Source organism: Aulonocara stuartgranti, assembly GCF_965226115.1.
Source record: "Aulonocara stuartgranti genome assembly, chromosome: 12".
Lineage (NCBI taxonomy): Eukaryota > Metazoa > Chordata > Actinopteri > Cichliformes > Cichlidae > Aulonocara > Aulonocara stuartgranti.
The window spans coordinates 30,277,279-30,298,018 of NC_138948.1; the positions used below are offsets into that span (position 1 = coordinate 30,277,279).

Below are 20,740 nucleotides of genomic sequence, written 5' to 3' on the forward strand. Positions count from 1 at the left end.
CGCACTGGCCGGGCTCCGCTGCACCTTCAAATGTTAATGGCTCATTCACAGCCATTAATGCGCACAAGCTGCATCAGCATATCTGCCAACTGCTCTCTATCTTTATGTCTTCCACTGATATGGTAATATAGAGTAGATGGCTATAGGTAGACAATGATAATGGGGCTATTTGTTCTCTCTGGTCTTTTGTAGTGGAAATATGAGAATATTTCCATTCTGGACCTTTTCTCCTTTCTCCTGACGGTGAAATGAAATTACTGAGTGCTGGAGAATTGTCTTTCCCCCTACATGTGATTATATAGTTCTTTGTTGGTTGTTATATGTTTCACATCTACATTGTTGTGAGTTTTTGTCAACAGAAAATGTTCCAAAAGAACCTAAAAAAATTTCAAAATGTGTGTCCATCGTGTGATCAAAAACTTCCAGAAATTGGCATACCCACAAAAAAATTTACAGATCTCTATTTATTTGATAGGAATAATTCATCTTAAGGAGTACAAAGCGTGACACTGGTAATTTGCACAAAGAGGTTGATTTCCAACTCGTGTCCCTTGTTGGGTTTTTCACATCCACCATACACAAATAAAATATTCTAATATTCAACCACATAAAACTAAAATACAATATAGATACATAATGACAACGAATTACAAATAATACACATAATCAGATACATTCATGAAAGGAGATACATTCCTAAAAATAATCTTCACTTCAATAATCTTCATTAAAAAATATAGTCTAATTAATTCAAATGACCTCAGCTCTGATTATTATTATTTTTGGGGGCCAGTTTGCACTAGCTCTCAATTGCATACATATTTTTTAAATACAAGTATTTGAAACATTAATAAATGAAATTACAAGCAGCATATTGGTACATCCTAGTAGCATATCACTGACTGAAGGAAATCCAGGTTAGATCGCATGGTCATACAGTAAGTACAGAGAAACTGTGTGACTTCCAGTGAGAGATTAAAAAAAACAGCTGTTCTTTATTTTCATAGCACTATTCCTCGAATGTTTTGATCAGCACTTGTATGTTTGTGTTTTAAGGTTTGACCAATATATGAAGCCAGATGTATTTTCTATCATCTTAACATCCACCAGGTTGGCAGTGATCATTCTTTATGGGATTATCTAGCCCTTGAAAAGCAAGCTTAACCCTACCCCTAAAGAGTTCACCGGTGACCTCGTGGATATTAAGCAGTTAGAAGTGTGCAAATGAGTTGACCATCGGCTTTGCCATATGAATTGGTCTAACCTTTTGTTGATGTGTTTGTCATCACCCAGAGGAGGAGAAGCCCGTGGTGACCAACGTTACAATCAGCGATGTAACGTGGGACAGCTTCCTCTTGTCCTGGTTTGCCGACGATGGGGCTTTTGAGTCTTTTCTGATCACGGTAACTGATGCAGAGACGGACGCTGAGTGGCAAAATCACACTGTGCCCGCTGATGCTCGCAGCCTCGCCATCACCGGCCTCTACCCCACCACCTGGTACAGAGCTATTGTATACGGGGTGTACAGGGGAGCCCCATTAGACCCTGTCATTGCAGAAACCATCACAGGTATCAATGCAGTCAATTCTGGGGCCTAGCATTTTCCTCTGATTTCTTCTTTTTCTAATTGACACAGTCCTGTAATCTGTCCTTCTCTCTGTGAATTTTCTAAATTACTCTGTTCAGCACTGCCTTGAAGTGTGGCAATCACTAATAGGTGTTATACAAACACTTGTTCTTGTGCATTTTTTTTATACCTTTGGACCTCTTTCTTGATATGCTCAAAAATGTATCAGATTGCAAAGAATTTATTTTTATAAATCTTTGAGAATGAAACTTTTAACTTAGGTATGAAAACAGCTTGTTTTGTTCATGCCCATGGGATTTCTGCAAAGCAACAAGTCGGGTCTTATTTTCTTGGTTAGCTTCAGGTTTGGAAATACATTTTTTTTTTTAAAGTATACATAAAGGCAATTTATCAGCCCTTGCAGTGGAGATTACTCTTTGCAGGGTAAACAAAATCTCTGCGCCTTCCAGACACTGTGAACAATCCAAATCCCCAAGCAACACTCCTTCATCAGCCATCCATCACACGCGTATCCCTGCCTTTGATGCAGGGATCGTGAAATGGGCTAACACTACAGCGCCCACACAAAACTCATTCAATCTATATTAGTCCAGCCGCGGAGCTGCGTTTGATCCACTTGTCAGTCTGCCTGTTGGTATGAGTCCAGCCTGATACCTGATACCAGCACCTGGTCTGGTATGTGAATAGGGAGAAACACGTCAAATGAGAAGGTCAAGGTGCACTGGTTTCCCCTTCCCCAACACCAGTCATTATCAGTGATTAGCATGCTGTAAATCCCAGTATGTCTAATAAGAGGTCTTTAAACATCGAAAGCATATACTACCAAGAATGTTGGAGAATGTAGTTTTACATTAAATAAGGGATACAAAAAATATGACACAATTCTTTACAGGACCATAACAACTGGAATCTGAAAGACCCTTTAGACTGTGACTATCTTAAGCAGGTCTATGGTAGAATTAGGACTAGGATACTGAAAACAGTGGTACTAATGAGATATGGTGTGGAGTCGCTTCTGTTCTGGGGCATAAACGGTAGATAGAGTCAGTCAAAAAAATGTTTTATTTTCTGAGAGTATACTAATTCACGATTATAAAAAGCAGTGCTTTTGGTATTCATTTTTCTCAGATTAAAAAAATTAAGACCAGTCTAGTTAAAAAGAAAATTTGTGGAAAAAGGCTAGAGAGAGAGAGAGAGAGAGAGAGAGAGAGAGAGAGCAGTAATCACAAGCAGGTGAACTCACACACTAATGAGGGTGGGGAAGCCGGGAAGTAAAAACCGTGCTCTAATATAAAACGGGATGGAATGAAAGAAAGATCAAGTGTAAGTGCACAATGACAGCACTGTCAATATTCAAAAACACTGAGGTAAACAGGTAACAGAAACACAGATCATTATAAAGATTTTGTGAAACACATGAAATATTGTGCAGGCTTAAAAGTCAAAAAATAAGTAGCTGAGTATCCAACAGTATCATTCAGCATTTGACTGATGAGGATCATTCATGTGGAAGAAAGATGGTAGGACTGATGGAGAGAGGAAAAAACCCTCAGGCTCTTTTGTCACTTTGTGTGAGGCCTCTCTTCTGTATGCATCCCCAGTTCCCTCAAGCCTGGACTGCACTTCATTCTCATGCTGCCGTTGCCCCTGGGCTCTGGTGCTGGGGTGCCAGGGGCTTCTGGGGCCACGCAGAATATGGCATGCGCTCAACACGGCCCATTGTCTGCATGCTAATGGTGTGGCAAAACCATCTTAACATTTTTCATTAGCATCACTTAATCCATAAAACATTCCGACTTGTGAATACAAGCGCTGACTAATTATGTTATGCACGGTGGCCGTCGTCGGTCTGCTGAAGAAGGACACTGCAGGAAAAATAAAGTTGTCGCTGAGGATGGAGTGAGGAAACTTTGATTAACAGAGAGGGTGTTTTATACAATGAATGACTGGAACCACTGAGAGCACCCAGAGAAAGCTCAGTTCAGAATCGTATCCGTACAAGCTATTATCAGGCGAGACTGGGACCAGCCCTGGGGTTCAGCTTGCAGACCCCCTTAGCAGGTTAGCTGGCGCCGATGTGTACCTCATCCACTAACAGGCTCCTTTTTGTTCCCTCAGGTCTTGAGAGGGGGTGGAAGTGTAGAGAAGGTGGAGGCGGTTGTGAGAGGGGGAAATCAGTAGCAAGCTAACACATGTTAGCTGATGGATGTAGCTCTCTTCTCTCTTCCGCTGACCAGCTGAAGCCGGCTGGCGGCTAATGAAGAGTGACAGCTCCCTGGGATTTGTGTGCTCTGCTTCTCATTTCCACCGCTTTTTCTCACAACAAATGTCTCATGGTTTTTCCCTCACATTAAAAAAAGGGGGTTTCAGGCTAGTTCAATGACCCCTGAGACCCTCACATTTGGTGTTGTGTTTTAATGAGCAGTGGCGCTGGGCTTCACTGAGCCTTTCTTGAGCCCACTTATATCTACTTCTATCCAGGCTGCTTTAAAAGCTCTGTCCAGTCCGTGTATCCATCTGCATGGCTACCGGAAGTTTCTCTGACTAATTAGCAGCAGCGAACACATCCTCAGGAGAAACAGAGCTTTTTCTCCCACAGCTGTAGACTCCTGCTGTGTCTCAGCCTTTCTTCCTATCACTGTCATTATTAGAAGCTGCTAATGACTGCTTGACTTGGCTTTTACAAGTTCACATTCACACAACCCCATCTGTATGCACATCTGCAACTCAATCTACTTTCAGGATTTCACTGCTATTTTGAGTTATTTCCTTTGCTTCGAAATTCATAGTATTGGAAACATAAATCTGAAATGGGACCAAAATTGTTGCTTTTACTAGGCTATAGAGATTTTTATTTTTGCTGTAAAGTTGGACTTTTCAACATTTATTGAGATCGTTTTTAATTTTGACAGCAAATTTTGATTTGGTTTTCGCCATCTGAATTCTTTTAGTTTTAGTCAGCTAAATATCATAGGATTTCCTTACATCAAATGTAAAATGTGCCCTTATGTTTAATTTTCTGTTCCTCCCAAGTGTTGATATTTTGTCACATTTTCATGAGGAACAGGAACTTGTACCCTTTCCAGAAAAATTGAAGAGTTGTACCAGTGTGCAGAGAAGGATTATAGAGGTACATCGAACATTACTGTACAAGGAGATTACTTCAGATTATATCATTCGTGGCTTTCTACACAATTTATTTTGTTCTGATTGGATCTCATCTCTCTATGATGAAAATTACACTGATTAAGATTTACTTCATTTTGGAGTTAGCCTCAATTCCGCATCTGAGGAAATGCAGTATTTTAAAGGCCATAAAAGCTATATGTAATCTATACTTTTCTCAGACTTGATAAATTATTCCTGATCACAGTTTTGACTCAGTTTTTTCTTGATTTTATTAATACTGCCATTAAATGTAACAGATCAGTCACATAAGCCCTAAAGACTCCACTTTGAATTTTGTTTCTTTCATGTTGTTGTACTAAAACTCTTCTCTTTCCACTCTGCAAAGTCAACATGTTATACGCCTTTTTTGTTTGCCATCTTCTTCAAATCTTAAAGTACTCCACAGAGAGCCAAACTGACTATCACCCCTGTCACTCAGAGTACGAACCGGAGGTGCAGTCTCTCCTAGTCTCCGACGTCACCACAGACAGCTTTCAGCTGTCCTGGATGGCCGAAGAGGACTCCTTTGACACCTTTGTCATAATGGTCAGCCAGGCCAAAGGCTTAGACCAACCAAGAGAGCTGGTGCTAGGTGGTGAGGAGAGAAGTGCGGTGATGACAGATCTCAATGAGGATACCGAGTACAAAGCTGAAATCTTTGGCCTCATTTTGGGAAGACGCTCCAAGTCTCTCTTGGAGGTGTTAAAAACAGGTACACAGTGAAAAGATGGAACGAGAGGCCCAAGCTGTGAACTGGAACTCTGGATACGTCTTGTCCGCGTAGTCAATGTGGAATGGTGTCATATCCTGTCTTTGGTGGTAACAGCATGAGTAGTAGCTGTGCTCTAACTTTCGTCCTTTATAAAGTACATCTTTTTGTCTACTAACCTGGTACCAAAGCATTACAGTATTTTTCCAACAGACATTTGGGTTCTTTTATGTCTGACAGTACTCCTGAGATGCAGATGAACAACCAGGTAGATTAGGCAGTGCTGTTTTCAAGGCTGATGCTGGATAAGAATCTGACTTTCACGTGGGTTTTACTGAGATCAGCCCAATATTAAAAGTACTTGGTATGGTTGAGATGAAGCAGTAACACTTAGGATGCATTAAATTATAGTATTATTGTAGTTTTAACCTCATGGCATCCACCAGTACACCAGTTAACCACTAAGGATAGGGTTAGATTTGCTTCACATTTGAGTCACAAGCTTAAAAAGCAAGTCAAAAATCCAAAATCACTTGTATGTGCCATATAGATGAGACATTCGTGTAGAGGTGTAGATTTGAACCTAATCCTAACCCTACTCTGAATGTTAAGAGGGTAAAGGAGATTTCACTATTCCCAAAGTGGTATTAAGGCCTGTTAGTAAATGATCCGGTATAAAGAAGTGTGCATGTGTGCACATAAGTACATCAATCTGAAGTATCAGAGAAGGCCATTCAAACTGCATATTTTCAGTCGAGCCGCACTCAGGACACGTACTTAGCGCTTTACTCTTTTTTCGTTGTGTTGATGTGGTCTTTTATTAATTCTTGTCTGAATGCCCCTGCCAAAGGTTGTCTTTGATATCTTGACCTCATGTGCCGTTGTCTCTATGTAAAGAAGGTGGTGGTTGTCCATGTCATATAAAACTGCTGCCTGTGTCCTCCATCATCCCCCCTGAGGTAAAGGATTTAGTCTTGGGTTGCGTGGCGCATGCTTCACTTTTGTGTTACCATGAAATGCGAGCAAGTTAATCTCTTCAGGTCTGTCACGCAAGATACCGCAGCTCACTTTTAACTGGGAACAGTTCTGTCTGTGTGAGCCCGGGCCTCCGCAGGCCCCCTTTGTCTCTGGACTTCACTCTCTTTTATGCTTTCCTGCTTTCGCTCTGCTCTAAAATGAGTGCCTTTCAGTGGTGGATCTGCCCTGCTACAGTGTCTGTGTGTTTTTTCGTGTCTGTTTCTTCACTCTGTTGGAGGAAATCCTCACTAGAACATGTCAAAACTGTTCACTGATTGATATTTGCTTCTATACAGTGCTTTCTTAGAATTCTAAAAAAGGCAGTACACATACTGACTGATGCTTCTGTTTTTGTCTTTGTCCCCATCTGCTGTTTCTGTCTTCCCTTTGCCAGACCTGGGTTCACCCAAGGGCATTCGCTTCTCCGATGTCACTGACACGTCTGCAACTGTTCACTGGGTGACCCCAAGAGCTCGAGTGGACAGCTACCGGGTCACTTACGTACCTGTCTATGGAGGTCAGTATTTTTATGAGTGCGGTGGGACAGGGAACATTTAGACATGCTGTTCTTAAGATCCTCCAAAAGTCGCACACAGGAGATCTCTAACCATCAACTGCATCCATGATTGCATTAGGAAAAACAGATTTTAATATCTGGCACAGCAGTATGAAACAAGCCTAGATTTGGATGACTATAACCAGCATGGACATTCTCACTGCTTTTAAATTGCTCGTCCATTCATCAGTTTATGTTGTAACTCTTTTGTCCAGACATAGACAGATGCTGCCCTCTGTTGGCTACTGATAAGTGTGTCTACTGAAAATCAAGAAAATTGACCATCCTATCACAATAGAGTCCTGTATATTTTGTGACAAAGAATAAATTATTAACAAATTAGTTACATCACGATGCATGTACAATTCAAAACTGAATAAGTGATCAAGACTCAAATATTTTCAGCACCTAGAAAAATTCCCACAAAAAACTGTATCTGTAAAAAAGGGCTTTTGTTCATCACTAACTTTAACAAGGTAGAATAAATAGTAGGAAAATACAAAGACATATAGACATATAGGCAAGGTTTAATAAAAATAAAATCAAATATAAAATCCATCCACCTACTAGTATTTTATCTGCTTAACTTAATGTCAGTTCAATTCAGTTTTATTTATACAGCACCAAATCACAAGGCACTTTATATTGTAAGATAGACCCTACAATATTACATACAGAGAAAAACCCAATAATCACATGACCCCCCCCCCCCCCCCCACCCCCACCCCCACCCCCCATGAGCAAGCACTTTGGCGACAGTGGGAAGGAAAAACTCCCTTTTAAAAGGAAGAAACCTCCAGCAGAACCAGGCTCAGGGAGGGGCGAGGCCATCTGCTGCGACTGGTTGGAGAGAGAAGGGAGACAGGATAACAGACATGCTGTGGAAGAGGAAGTGTACAGCCCAGACAGGTGGAAAGTCCAGCAATGAAAAGAAAGAAAATTATCTGCAAACTAATAAGAGTGTTATCTGGCAAATGTTTACTTGTTAGACTTGAAGTGATGGTGAAATGCAATATAGAGACAGAGCTGCTAAATGACTTGGAAAAGTAACACGTTAACTGATGGCCAACTGCATGTGTATGGATTATGGGTATGACAGAAGTGGTTAAATCATTCATCAGTGGGGAAATCCGCATGACTAAGAACAAGAAGGGATGAATGAAGATTCTTCTCCGATGAAAAACAAGTACTTCACTACTTCAGCTAAGTGTTTGTTCATTCATTGAAAATGATGTAAGTTATCAAAATTCCCAGGTAACGCCAAGACACTGTCAGTGGATGGTTCTTCATCTCAGATTGTGCTGCCTAACCTGACACCCGGAGTCACTTACAAGGTCACTGTGATTGCTATCAAGGGGCAGAGGGAGAGTGAACCTGGATCTGACAGCGTCACCACAGGTAAAATACACACACACACACACATTCGTAATGCGAAGAACAGATTTGTTGGCCACAACAGTATTAGACACTATATTATAACTATGATATGATGTTGTAGTGTGGCTTTGTACCTTACAAATTTGCAGTGTTAAGACAAAGAGAGACAGTTAAAAACTCTGGCTAGTTAAGGTTAATTTTAGCCTAAGCCAAAGCTACGCTAATTAAGCCACTGTTTGCTTTAAAGAAACTATATGTAGATTCTTGTGTGTAAAAAGTTCAAGCCTTCTGAAATTATCCAAAGCATTAAATGGAATGTGAAGAAACAATTGTGATGATCCTATGTCTAAACCATGTATTGTGTTGAAGCGATAGCAAGTAAAAAATAACTTAGGTGTAACTGTACCTTTGTGTAATACCACTAATGCTAGTGTAGTACCACAACAACTGGCAAGCTATTAAGAGCACATTATGTGATCAGATACATGTATGTCATTACCTATAGTGCTATTAAAAGCTATTAAATAGGAGCACACATCCAGAAACATCTCAACACATGCAGTGACAAAAGCTGTCTCCTGGAGTTTTACTCTCATTTTGCTAAGAGCGAGTACAAGTTTCCTATAATTAATCTGTTCAGTTGGTCAGACTCATCCAAAATATATATATTTTTTCTGTTTCATAAAACACTTAAAATATAATGGAGAGAGAATGTAATTAACAGGATACAAAGTCCTCTAATTAGGACTTTGTATCATGATGAACTAGAATACTAACAAACTTAGTTAACAAATGAGTTGCTTTTGGCTACTATTACACTAATGTATATATCTAACATATATCTATATATCTACAATCTACTAAGATTGTAGATATATCAGAATCAGAAGACTTTATTTATCCCCAAGGGGCAATTAACAAACAAACAACAGAGCAGCATAACGTTGAAGATAAGGACAATAAGAACAGGCAATAAGAGTGAAATAATAAATACACAGAATATACAGTATATACAGTTTTAAAATTACACAGTTTTAAAATTAAAGTGACTGAAAGGTGAATAAATAACTAATAATATATGTTAGTGTAGTTTTCTCTAACTGGTTTTGTTTGCCAATTTAGTCAGCTCACACTCTTAATTTAGATGGTATGTGTGTGACTGTGTGTTACAGCTCTGGATAAACCACGTGGTCTGAACGCAGTCAACATCACGGACAGTGAGGCTCTGCTGCTCTGGCAGCCCGCCATCGCTACAGTGGACGGCTATGTCATCACCTATAGTGCAGATTTAGGTAAGTACTTATGTGTGTACAACTTAGCACAGACAAGAACAAAAGAAATGTTCAAACAAAAGACAGTTCAAATTTTCATACTAAAGCAACATGATCAATGTACCAATACTGAGTTGGCATATTAAAAAAGTAACATGTGACACATAAGTCATAAGAAAGTTTGCTGCCTTATTATTATTTCTAGTAGTAATGACTTTATAAAAAGAAACCAGTTTAAAGATGTTGTATGCAAGTATTCTATTTCTGTAACGCTCATAATTATAAGCATGAATATTTTGAGATTTACTGTGAAGGTTTGGTTCTTGTGTCTTGGTTCAGACAGATATCATTAAAGTACATTTAAAGAGTGTACATAACAACTTTAAGTGAACTAAAGTGAATTCAGTGGAGTATTTATTCATCATGATGTTAATGTTCAAGTTGACAGATAAAGGCTGAATACTTCCTCTGCTGGTGTTTGTCCTTCAAGTTTGATTTGGTTTCTGTACTTTGTGTTTCTCAGTGGCTCCAGTCATGGAACGTGTGTCAGGAAACGTGGTGGAGTTTGAGATGAACTCTCTGGCACCAGCCACACACTACACTGTGAAGGTCTATGCTGTGCGGGACTTGGCCAAGAGTGCAGCCACTACAACAGAGTTTATCACAGGTGTTGTTTCCCTGGTGTTTTAAATGATTAGTTAAACTAATACAAATGGGAAAAGCTAGTAGAAATCAAGCAGTCTGTCAGATTTCTTCATTATAACTGTAACTGTATGTATGTCAAAATCTGAGAGAGCAACATCATAAGAACCGACTAGTGCTGCTGTGCTCTAGCTTGCAGGCACTACAAATAAGGCTTCATGACTGTTGTGAAGTTATGTAGAAATCTGTAAACAAATGTAAACAAAGTTTGGATTCCTTCAGATGTGGATGCCCCCCAGGACTTGGCAGCCAGTAACATCCAGACAGAGAACGCCATGCTGACGTGGAAGCCTCCTCGTGCTGACATCACTGGCTACATGCTCAGCTTTGAATCTGCAGACCGCACCATCCGGGTCAGTACACAACTTATACTGCTCTCCGAAGGCCAATGCCGATCCAACTGTATGTTGAGTATGTGGAACATGTTCAGGAATGTTTGTTTCATCCTTCAGGAGGTGGTGCTGAGTCCGACTGCGGTGTCATACAACATGGCTCAGCTCAAAGCATCCACCGAATATACAGTCAGCCTGCAGGCCCTCGCTGGACCAAAGAGAAGCAGAGTGATCACTACTATCTTCACCACCAGTGAGTAGACTCCTGCACACACTAGAAAGGTTTCAAGTCACTGTGATGTCTATTTATAGTGTTATCAGTAATGCAAGGACAAATAGAATATATAGCCTTTTTACATTCAGTTTTAGAGATACTGAATTAAGCTGCTAAATCAGGGCTGTCAATTATATGGCCTGTGTTTAAAAATAAATTCCAGGAAAGGGTCAAACATGGTCCAAAGGATGACTTAAAGGAATTACAATCTGTTTCTGAACTCTTCATTTCACACAGCCAGAGGTCATCATCTTCATCAGTTTTACGGATTTCCTACTGACAGATTATTTAAACCGTGTGGTCACATGGTTTAAATATAAGCCATTGAGCAATGCTAACCTGTCTGAAGTTACAGCAGCAGTGTTTGTAATGACATCGACTGGCTCAGTGTGAAAACCCAAACGCAATTTTTCAGTTCTGTAATCTGATGGTTGATTAAATGTGAATGTTTTCACAATTTGTATGATTTCCACACATTATTCAGGAAACAATAAAAAAATAAGATGGTTAGTGTTACACTGTAAAAAAAAATTCCAAAAAAACCCCAGTAATATTCTGGCAGCTGGGGCGCCAAAATAATACCAGAAAATAACAGAAAATAACTTTCTCATAAAAATACGGTTATTTTCATTAATGACAATACAGTTTGTTACCCTAATTTTACATGGGATTTTGCCTTTTTCAAGTGCTTTTAAACATTAAATTAGGAACATTTTAAAGTGATTAAACAATGAAATTACCTATAAACAAGATCAATGAATGCGGTAATATGAATAATAATACTTATATGTACAGAAAAAGGGCAGCACGGTGGCACGGTGGTTAGCACTGTTGCCGCACAGCAAGAAGGTCCTGAGTTCAATTCCTCCATCAGGCCGGGGTCTTTCTGTGTGGAGTTTGCATGTTCTCCCCGTGTTTGCGTGGGTTCTCTCCGGGTACTCCGGCTTCCTCCCACCGTCCAAAGACATGCAGCTTGTGGGGATAGGTTAATTTATTAATCTAAATTGTCACTAGGTGTGAATGTGCGAGTGAATGTGAGTGTGAATGGTTGTCTGTCCCTGTGTGTTAGCCCTGCGACAGACTGGCGACCTGTCCAGGGTGTACCCCGCCTCTCGCCCTATGACAGCTGGGATAGGCTCCAGCGCCCCCCGCGACCCTGAAAAGGATAAGCGGAAGCGAATGGATGGATGGATGGATGTACAGAAATATACAGTTAACAGTTGGTTTAAATAATAATAATGGATTGCATTTATATAGCGCTTTTTGAGACCCTCAAAGCGCTTTACAATTCCACTATTCAGTCACTCTCACATTCACGCACTGGTGGAGGCAAGCTACAGTTGTAGCCACAGCTGCCCTGGGGCAGACTGACAGATTTTATGTTAATTTACATTTTAAATTAAAAATCACAGTCTATTTATGTAAATTTAATGATATTCCAGAAAAATAGTACAAAACTGTAAAATACACAGTAAAATACTTTTATATTACTTTTTTTTTACAGTGTAGTTTTTAAATGAGGTTGAAACTAGATGAACTGTGAAGCAAGACTACTTGCTGAACTGAGGCTGCTGGCTGAAAATGTTAAATTCAAGAAAACACAAGAGTATAAAGAACCTCTCTGCAGCATCCTGGCTTTGCAAACAGGAAATTCTGGAATGGAAAAATCCTATTTATTTATATAGCATCTTTTCCCCTTAATCATTATTTTGTGTGTGTGTCTGTGTAGCTGGCGTGTTGTACCGACACCCCAGGGATTGCTCCCAGGCCCTACTGAATGGAGACACCTCATCAGGCATGCACACCATCTACCTGGGTGGAGATGAGAACCAACCCCTGCAAGTCTACTGTGATATGAGCACTGATGGAGGCGGATGGATCGTAAGTCACGGGCTGACATACTTGTTGATAATGTGCAACCACTCTTTCGTTTTCAAGATCTGGCACATATTTGATCATCATTAATCATCATTCCATACTTTGTATTCAGAAATTTTCAGTTCAAATCAATTCTATTTTATTGGTATTGTGCCAAATCACAACAACAGTCATCTTGATGTGTTTTATATTATAAGGTAAAGTCCCTACAATGTTACAGAGAAAATCCCAACAGTCAGATGACTCCCTATGAGCAAGCATTTGGCAAAAGTGGGAAGGAAAAACTTGGTTTTAACAGGAGAAAACCTCCATAGAGGTTGGAAAAACAGTTTCATGGCCAACTGAGACCTGCTCCCTCAATATTCCATGACAGATTAGCAGATAATAGACCCGGAGTTTATTCCAAGTGCTGAACTTGCATTTGGTAGCTGTTCACTGGAATGCTCAAAGACTGACAAGTGTCAGTGCAAGTGAACAAGGCCAGCGCTATGCTGAAAAAACAAAATAAACCTATCTGAGAGACAGCAGAATGTAGGAATGGCCAAATCAAAAATGTGTTACATTTTTAAAAGAAGTACTGCACCGGCCAGCTCAGCAGCACTAAAAGACCCGAAAGACCACAGAAAACAACTAAGTGCAGACCTCTTTCTTTGGCTGACAAAAAACTGTTATGTCTGAGTATAAAAATATCATGAAGGTGAGCTAAGACCAAGCACATAAACAAACAGAACTATCCACAAAACAAGCTCAGATGACCTGCCCAAGAGAAGCACACCAAAATTATCTACCTTTTTATCTACCTCGGGAATTTACATCGGTCATTGTAAGTGCCGTTTATATTCCACCACAAGCGGACACGGTCACCGCCTTATGCGAGCTGCATGAGGCACTCACACAGCACCAGACACAACGGGGGACTTTAATAGCGCCAACCTCAAACGCGCAGCGCCGAACTTTTATCAACACATCACCTGCCCCACCAGGGGTGAAAGGACACTGGACCACTGCTACACTACGGTCAAGGACGGCTACAAGGCACAATCCCGCCCTCCCTTTGGCAAATCTGATCACGCCGCCATCTTCCTCATGCCAAAATATAAACAAAGGCTGAAACAGGAAGTTCCGGTTCAGAGGAAGGTCGCGCGCTGGACGGATCAATCGGTGGCCGCGTTACAGGACGCACTCGATGACGCAGACTGGGGCATGTTCAGAAACAGCTCCGACGATGACGTCAACGTGTTTACGGAAGCGGTTGTGGGATTCATCGGGAAACTAGCGGATGATACCGTGGAGACAAAGACTATCACAACGTTTCCCAACCAGAAGCCGTGGGTGGATAAAACCATCCGCAACGCTCTGAGATCCCGCACCGCTGCCTACAACACGGGACTCACAACGGGGGACATGAACCCGTACAAAGCCGCGTCATATAACGTGCGGAGGGCGGTGAAAGAGGCAAAGCAGCGCTACGGGAGGAAACTAGAGTCACAACTCCAACAGAGTGACTCTAGGAGCCTGTGGCGGGGACTAAGGACAATAACGGACTATAAAGCACCAACAACCGGTATGACGAACGCGGCCGTGGCTCTGGCAGACGAGCTGAACACTTTCTATGCTCGCTTCGAGGCTGCAGCTAAGGTCTCCAACAATGCTAGTGTTGGCGGCGCTAACGGCTGCAGACAGGAAGATACTGCCAGCACCGGAAACGTGCTCGTCATCTCCGAGCATGAAATAAGGAGAGCCTTCAAAAGAGTGAACACCAGGAAAGCAGCAGGACCAGACGGCATCCCAGGTCGTATCCTAAGAGACTGCGCATACCAGCTAGCTCCTGTGTTCACTGAGATATTCAACATCTCTTTATCTCAGTCGGTGATCCCCACATGCTTCAAAGAGTCCATCATTGTTCCTGTCCCGAAGAAACCCCACCCTGCTTCTCTCAATGACTATCGCCCTGTAGCCCTCACCTCAGTAGTGATGAAGTGCTTTGAACGCCTGGTCAGAGACTTCATCATTTCTTCACTACCAGACACACTGGACCCACTACAGTTCGCTTACCGTCCAAATCGTTCCACAGACGATGCCATCTCTCATCTCCTCCACACATCACTCACTCACTTGGACACTAGAAGGGGGAATTATGTTAAAATGCTCTTCATAGACTACAGCTCTGCATTTAACACCATAATTCCCTCCACACTCACCACCAAGCTGGAGCATCTGGGACTCAGCTCATCTATGTGTCAGTGGATCTCCAACTTCCTAACTGGCAGACCACAGGCAGTAAGGATGGGCGGACATGTCTCAGCCTCCACCACTCTCAGCACTGGAGCCCCCCAGGGGTGTGTTCTGAGGCCCCTGCTTTACTCTTTGTACACATATGACTGTGTGGCCACTACCAGCTCCACCACCATCATCAAGTTTGCTGACGACACCGTCGTGGTGGGCCTGATCTCTGATAACAACGAGACGGCCTACCTGAAGGAGATTAGGAATCTGGAGAACTGGTGCCAGAGGAACAACCTCCTTCTAAACGTCAGTAAGACAAAGGAGCTGATAGTGGACTTCAGCACTAAGCAGGAGAGGAACTACCAGACCCCCGTCATCAACGAGTGCCCAGTGGAGAGAGTGGACAGCTTCAAATACCTCGGAGTTCACATCACGCAGGACCTGTCATGGTCCTGTCACATCAACACCGTGGTGAAAAAGGCCCGACAGCGTCTCTACCACCTCAGACGCTTGAGAGACTTCCAACTGCCCTCCAAGGTGCTCAGGAACTTTTACTCGTGCACCATAGAGAGCATCCTGGCGGGAAACATCTTAACCTGGTTCGGGAACAGCACCATGCAGGACAGACGAGCTCTACAGAGGGTTGTGCGGTCAGCTGAGCGCACCATCCGCTCCGAGCTCCCTGACCTGCACTCAATCTACAGCAGGCGGTGCCGGACCAAGGCCAGGAAGATCGTGAAGGACCTCAGCCATCCCAACGACAGACTGTTCTCTCTGCTGAGGTCAGGAAAGCGATTCCGCTCCCTGAAGACCAACACAGAGAGACTGAGGAGGAGCTTCTTCCCGCAGGCGATACGGTCTCTCAATCACACCACCACACAGTACTGACCCACACATATGGTTCTTACACACACACTGGACTTTCTGGACATTGTTTTTGCACACATTGTTTTTTTGCACAACACTGGTCACTATATTCTTCATTTCCAGTTAATACTTGTACAGCTGCTGTTATTGTGTATATATTTATTTATATTTAGATTTCTTCATACATTCTTATATAGTTCTATATTGTGTATTTTGTTGTACAGTTATTTTATTTTCAACTTTAATTTATATATTTTATCTTATTCCTTCCCAGTTAAATTTACCCTTCATTCTAATTTGTGTTGTACAGTTATTTCATTTTTAACCTTAATTTATATTTTATTCCTTCTTAGTTAAATTTACCCTTTTTAATTTTTCATATTTATTTCCTATCTTATTCATAGCCTTTTCCTTTTTTGTTTTCTTTAGGTCACGAGCAGTTGTCCAAGCATTTCACTACATATCGTACTGTGTATGACTGTGTACGTGACAAATAAAATTTGAATTTGATTTGAATTTGAAATACAAAAAGTGCTTATCTCAATGGACTAATAAAACCAGGAGAAAATGGGTACAAAAACAAATGGCAGCTCACCTTACAAAACAGACTTTTTTTAGTTCAATGTGACGTGTTATAGCAGTCATGAGGGAAAACCGTTTACCTCTAGACTTTCATATATTAAGACATCTTTTTGCAACCACAGCTATGGTCATCTGGTTGCCTTCAAATAGAAAGCAGGTCCAACACTGCACTCTCTTTATCCAGCTCGAGAACTGCTTTCAAGTTTTATACTGTCCATTTGCTTTCCTTAACAAGATTTTTATTAAATCTATTCTTTGTTTTTCTCTCTCTTTGCAGGTTTTCCTCCGACGTCAAAGTGGCAAACTAGAGTTCTTCCGCAACTGGAAGAATTACACAGGCGGCTTTGGAGACATGAATGATGAATTTTGGCTGGGTAATTTTTTAACAAAGAACCACAGAGTTTTCCATAATACACAGGACGTGGTCATATATCAGGGTCCAAAATAGCTACACACATAAGTTAAACATAATTTACAAAAATGCGGTTCAAACATACAAAAATCCAAAAAGTTAAACTTCCAGAAAGTCTTCCATTTCCAGAAATTTCCACAGCACAGAGTAATAGGACCACACTAAGAAAGTAACTCAGGTCCCAACAGCAAGATCTGACAAAGGTAGAGAAACGGTTCTAAATACACAGAAGGAAAGCTGGCAAAAAGGAAACAGGTGAGGATGGAACACATGAGGAAGCAATTAAAGGAAAGTAAAAATAATCAGGGAGGAGGAGGCAATCACAAAGGCTGGAAAGGGCAGAAAGTAAAAAAGGGAAAACTAGCATTCAAAGTAAAATAGGAAATGAGCAAACGTTAATTAACAAGTTATAGTTTTAACTACATAGTTTTAAAACTAATTTTTGTTAAAACTATGTAGAGCCTACAATGAAATTTCTGCATGTCGCCAACCTTGTTGATGGCATACTTGTATGTGGTGGGCCAAAACACTACTTGGTTAGTTAGTTGTCAAACATAAGGCCCAATGATCAGAACTGGCCTGGCAAAGACTCTAATCTGGCCCGCTCTGGCAGAAATTATGTAATTTTTGATTGTACGTTCATAGGTTTTACATCTTTTTTCTTCTGGTAAAGATCTCTGCCACATAGTAAACCAAAGTAATTCGATAATAAATGAACAAGTTACATGACAGAAAAGTTGCTGTTTTTTTACTTTATAATAAACATTTATGTGTAGTTAAACATCTTTAAAGTTACAGAAAGGGGAGTTTGAGTTGTCCAGCCCTTAACATAAAATGAGCTTGGATTACAGAGTAGGCTACTGCATAAGGGATGGACATAGGCATAAATTTCATCTAAGAGCTCCATAGATAGTAGTCATTTAAATGCTAAATATTTGTAATGTGTAGAATGATACTTTTAGTTTGATAATAGGATCTTTTGTAAGCCATTGTTCAGCTGTCTCCTTTTTCACTCAGGTCTGTCCAACCTGCATAAGATCACAGCCAGCGGTCAGTACGAACTGCGAGTAGACCTGAGAGATAAGGGAGATACAGCCTATGCTCAGTATGACAAGTTCTCAGTCGGTGAACCCCGGACCCGCTACAAAGTCCACGTAGGAGGATACAGCGGTACAGCAGGTAAAGCTAGTATCTGTGCTCTACAGTTTATGCACAGTGATTTAAATGTCTCTTGATACTTTGTCTTTGACACCAGTACTGGCCTTGCAGCGGCAATGCAGGAGCCTGTGTGTGGTAGATGGGCTTCATTTGCCTTGTTTATATGCTGCCTTGGTGTGCTTTTGTGTCACTCTGTTTTGCGATACACGAGTCAGGTCGGGACTCGTCGGTACAATGTGTAAAATCTCACCACTGGATGTCAGTAGATTGCAGATTGCAGTTTTCTTACCCTTCTTAATTCAAATGCATAATCCTAGTTATGGTGGCGACTTAGGAGAAACAACTCTGGCTGTGTTCATCTGTAGTGAGTGTAGACAATGCTGTGTCTCTCTGAATCAGGAAACTTAATCACAGCAAAAATGTAATGACTCTCTTGTTTGGCCTCTGTAGGCGACTCCATGACCTACCACCACGGCCGGCCGTTCTCCACCTATGACCATGACAACGACATTGCCGTCACCAACTGCGCTCTGTCCTATAAGGGAGCCTTCTGGTATAAAAACTGCCACCGGGTTAATCTGATGGGACGATATGGAGACAACAGTCACAGCAAGGTAATGAATAGTTCATTGCAGCACAACCTACAGTACAGTTGTTGCACATTTAATGGGTCACCAAAGGTTCTGACTGGGTCAAAAATAACTGCCTGAATATGTGCTCCAGGCATTTTACAGTAGACATTAGAAATCATGAATCTGATTTATGATTAATGACTCCACTAATCGTTTTTCATTATCTTGATTATTTTCGTGTTATTTTGATAAAAATAAATGTACTTCTAAATCTAAATTTAGAAGGAACAGTTGTCAATGACTAACTTTTCATTGGTAGTGTGCATAATATGAGTCTGGTAGAAACTGCCCTTCTGTTTCACTCTGTTTTTGACTTGCACATCTTGCCTGCCGCCTCTCCAGGGCGTGAACTGGTTCCACTGGAAAGGCCATGAGCACTCAATTGAGTTTGCTGAGATGAAGATCCGGCCATCCAACTTCAGAAACCTGGAGGGAAGGAGGAAACGATCATAAATGATATGAAAAGCTCCGCCGCCACCAATACCACCTTCACCACCACCAACAACAAAACAACAACTACTACTCTGGACTCCGCATGAACCACCTGGACTCCCAAACCCTCCCACCCTGCAGCAACCAAAGCCACTGCCAAGAGCCCTGCTGTTCTCACATGAAACAAATGCTCCTCGATGTTTTCTGTTCCCTCACAAATCTGCCTAAATCTGCCATATGACCCATCCCAGCCTTTCCCCCCTCTGATACGGCTACGCAAAAATGCTGCCAGTGCAGAAACTGACGTTACAAACTGGACTTGCATCAAACCCCACGAGGTTCACCAAAGAGAGTCTCTCCCTCTCACTCAATTCTGACCCCGATCTCTTGTGTTGCAGCATTTGTGGGAAAGCGTGAGCGCAGCTTGGACATTATGTTGTGAATAGTCATTAATACAATTTCCTATTTCATATCCATGCCATGTCTGGCATTTGACAAAAAATTCTGACTGTTTAGTACGATGCAATCTTGTTTAGGATCAGGGCCTCTTTGCGAAAAGTGTTAATGCAGCAGGATTATCAGAGAAAGTCTACTCCTTGTACAGCTCTGTACATGTCTCCATCTGATATGAACGTCTGAAAACGGATTCTTCAGATGTCACATATCTCCATCTAACTTGTCATTTGTTTGTCCATGTGCAACTAAACACATCTCAGTGTCACTTTATAATCCCCAGCCTCCCTTCACTCCCATCCCCCCAATAAAAAAATGTAAAAAAGGAAAAGAAAAACCTACGGAAACACATTTTACTCTCTACATCCCATGTCGTTGTGGACGGCAGTGTTTCCGTTGAGTCTTTGAAGGCATCATGCTGTGGCCACAGTATTGTGTTAGCAAAAAAAGAACAGAGAAGAAAAGAAAACGTGTTTTGTTTCTCTGATGAATCTGAGGCGGGACCTGTTATTCAGTATAAAATGACTTTGGTGATAACATTTTGTTTGTTCTTTGTTTTTGAAAAATGTGAATACGGTACATATATGTGGAACATGAGAATGTTTATGTGATGCTCGAAACTTTAAAAAAGGCCAATTTTCAATTGAATTCCAGTTGTCATAGTAAGGTCTCTATGATTGTGTTAATGAAAATAGTGTTTGGACAGGCCAAAACTAGAGAACTAGTTACTGTTTTTACCCCTTTCACCTCCCCCAAACCCCGCCCCCCACCCTTTCCTGCTATTGCAGGATACTAAACCACTGACCTTCTAAAGAATGCCTGTGTAAATTAAGGTTGTTTTGATTGTTTTGTTTGTTTAAAACTGGGTGAACAGCAGGTGTTTCTCTGTAAACTGTATTACAATAAAACAGTTTGTTTAAAACGACAAGTTTCACAAGTTTTATTTTGACTATCCTGGGGTCTACTAGCTTTGTCAAAATGGATCTTTGGTGATTACGATTTTACAATGCTGCGCAAATCGAGGTCATTTAGATTAGTTACAATCACACTGGGGAAAACAGTAGCTGGAGACCAGAGCATGACCAAAGTTATTTCAGTTATTTGCA

The 20,740-nt window shown here is 41.2% G+C and overlaps 1 protein-coding gene across 24 annotated transcripts in view; it reads left to right on the forward strand.

Moving 5' to 3' along the window:
• Positions 1-20,562, forward strand: part of tncb (tenascin Cb) — a 145,349-nt gene extending 124,787 nt beyond the window's left edge. For 22 of the 24 annotated variants that reach the window (XM_082554903.1, XM_082554915.1, XM_082554904.1 and 19 more), the window contains 12 exons: positions 1,294-1,569; positions 6,877-6,999; positions 8,293-8,436; positions 9,588-9,707; positions 10,210-10,353; positions 10,611-10,741; positions 10,841-10,973; positions 12,724-12,875; positions 16,825-16,921; positions 17,977-18,138; positions 18,568-18,731; positions 19,092-20,562. In XM_082554903.1, the coding sequence (XP_082411029.1) occupies positions 1,294-1,569; positions 6,877-6,999; positions 8,293-8,436; positions 9,588-9,707; positions 10,210-10,353; positions 10,611-10,741; positions 10,841-10,973; positions 12,724-12,875; positions 16,825-16,921; positions 17,977-18,138; positions 18,568-18,731; positions 19,092-19,202 (1,757 nt within the window). In that variant the 3' untranslated portion in view covers positions 19,203-20,562. Of the gene's footprint in view, positions 1-1,293; positions 1,570-5,195; positions 5,469-6,876; positions 7,000-8,292; positions 8,437-9,587; positions 9,708-10,209; positions 10,354-10,610; positions 10,742-10,840; positions 10,974-12,723; positions 12,876-16,824; positions 16,922-17,976; positions 18,139-18,567; positions 18,732-19,091 lie in introns of all 24 variants that reach the window. The other 2 variants (XM_082554908.1, XM_082554907.1) reach the window with 2 other exon arrangements.
• Positions 20,563-20,740: the final 178 nt, after the last annotated feature.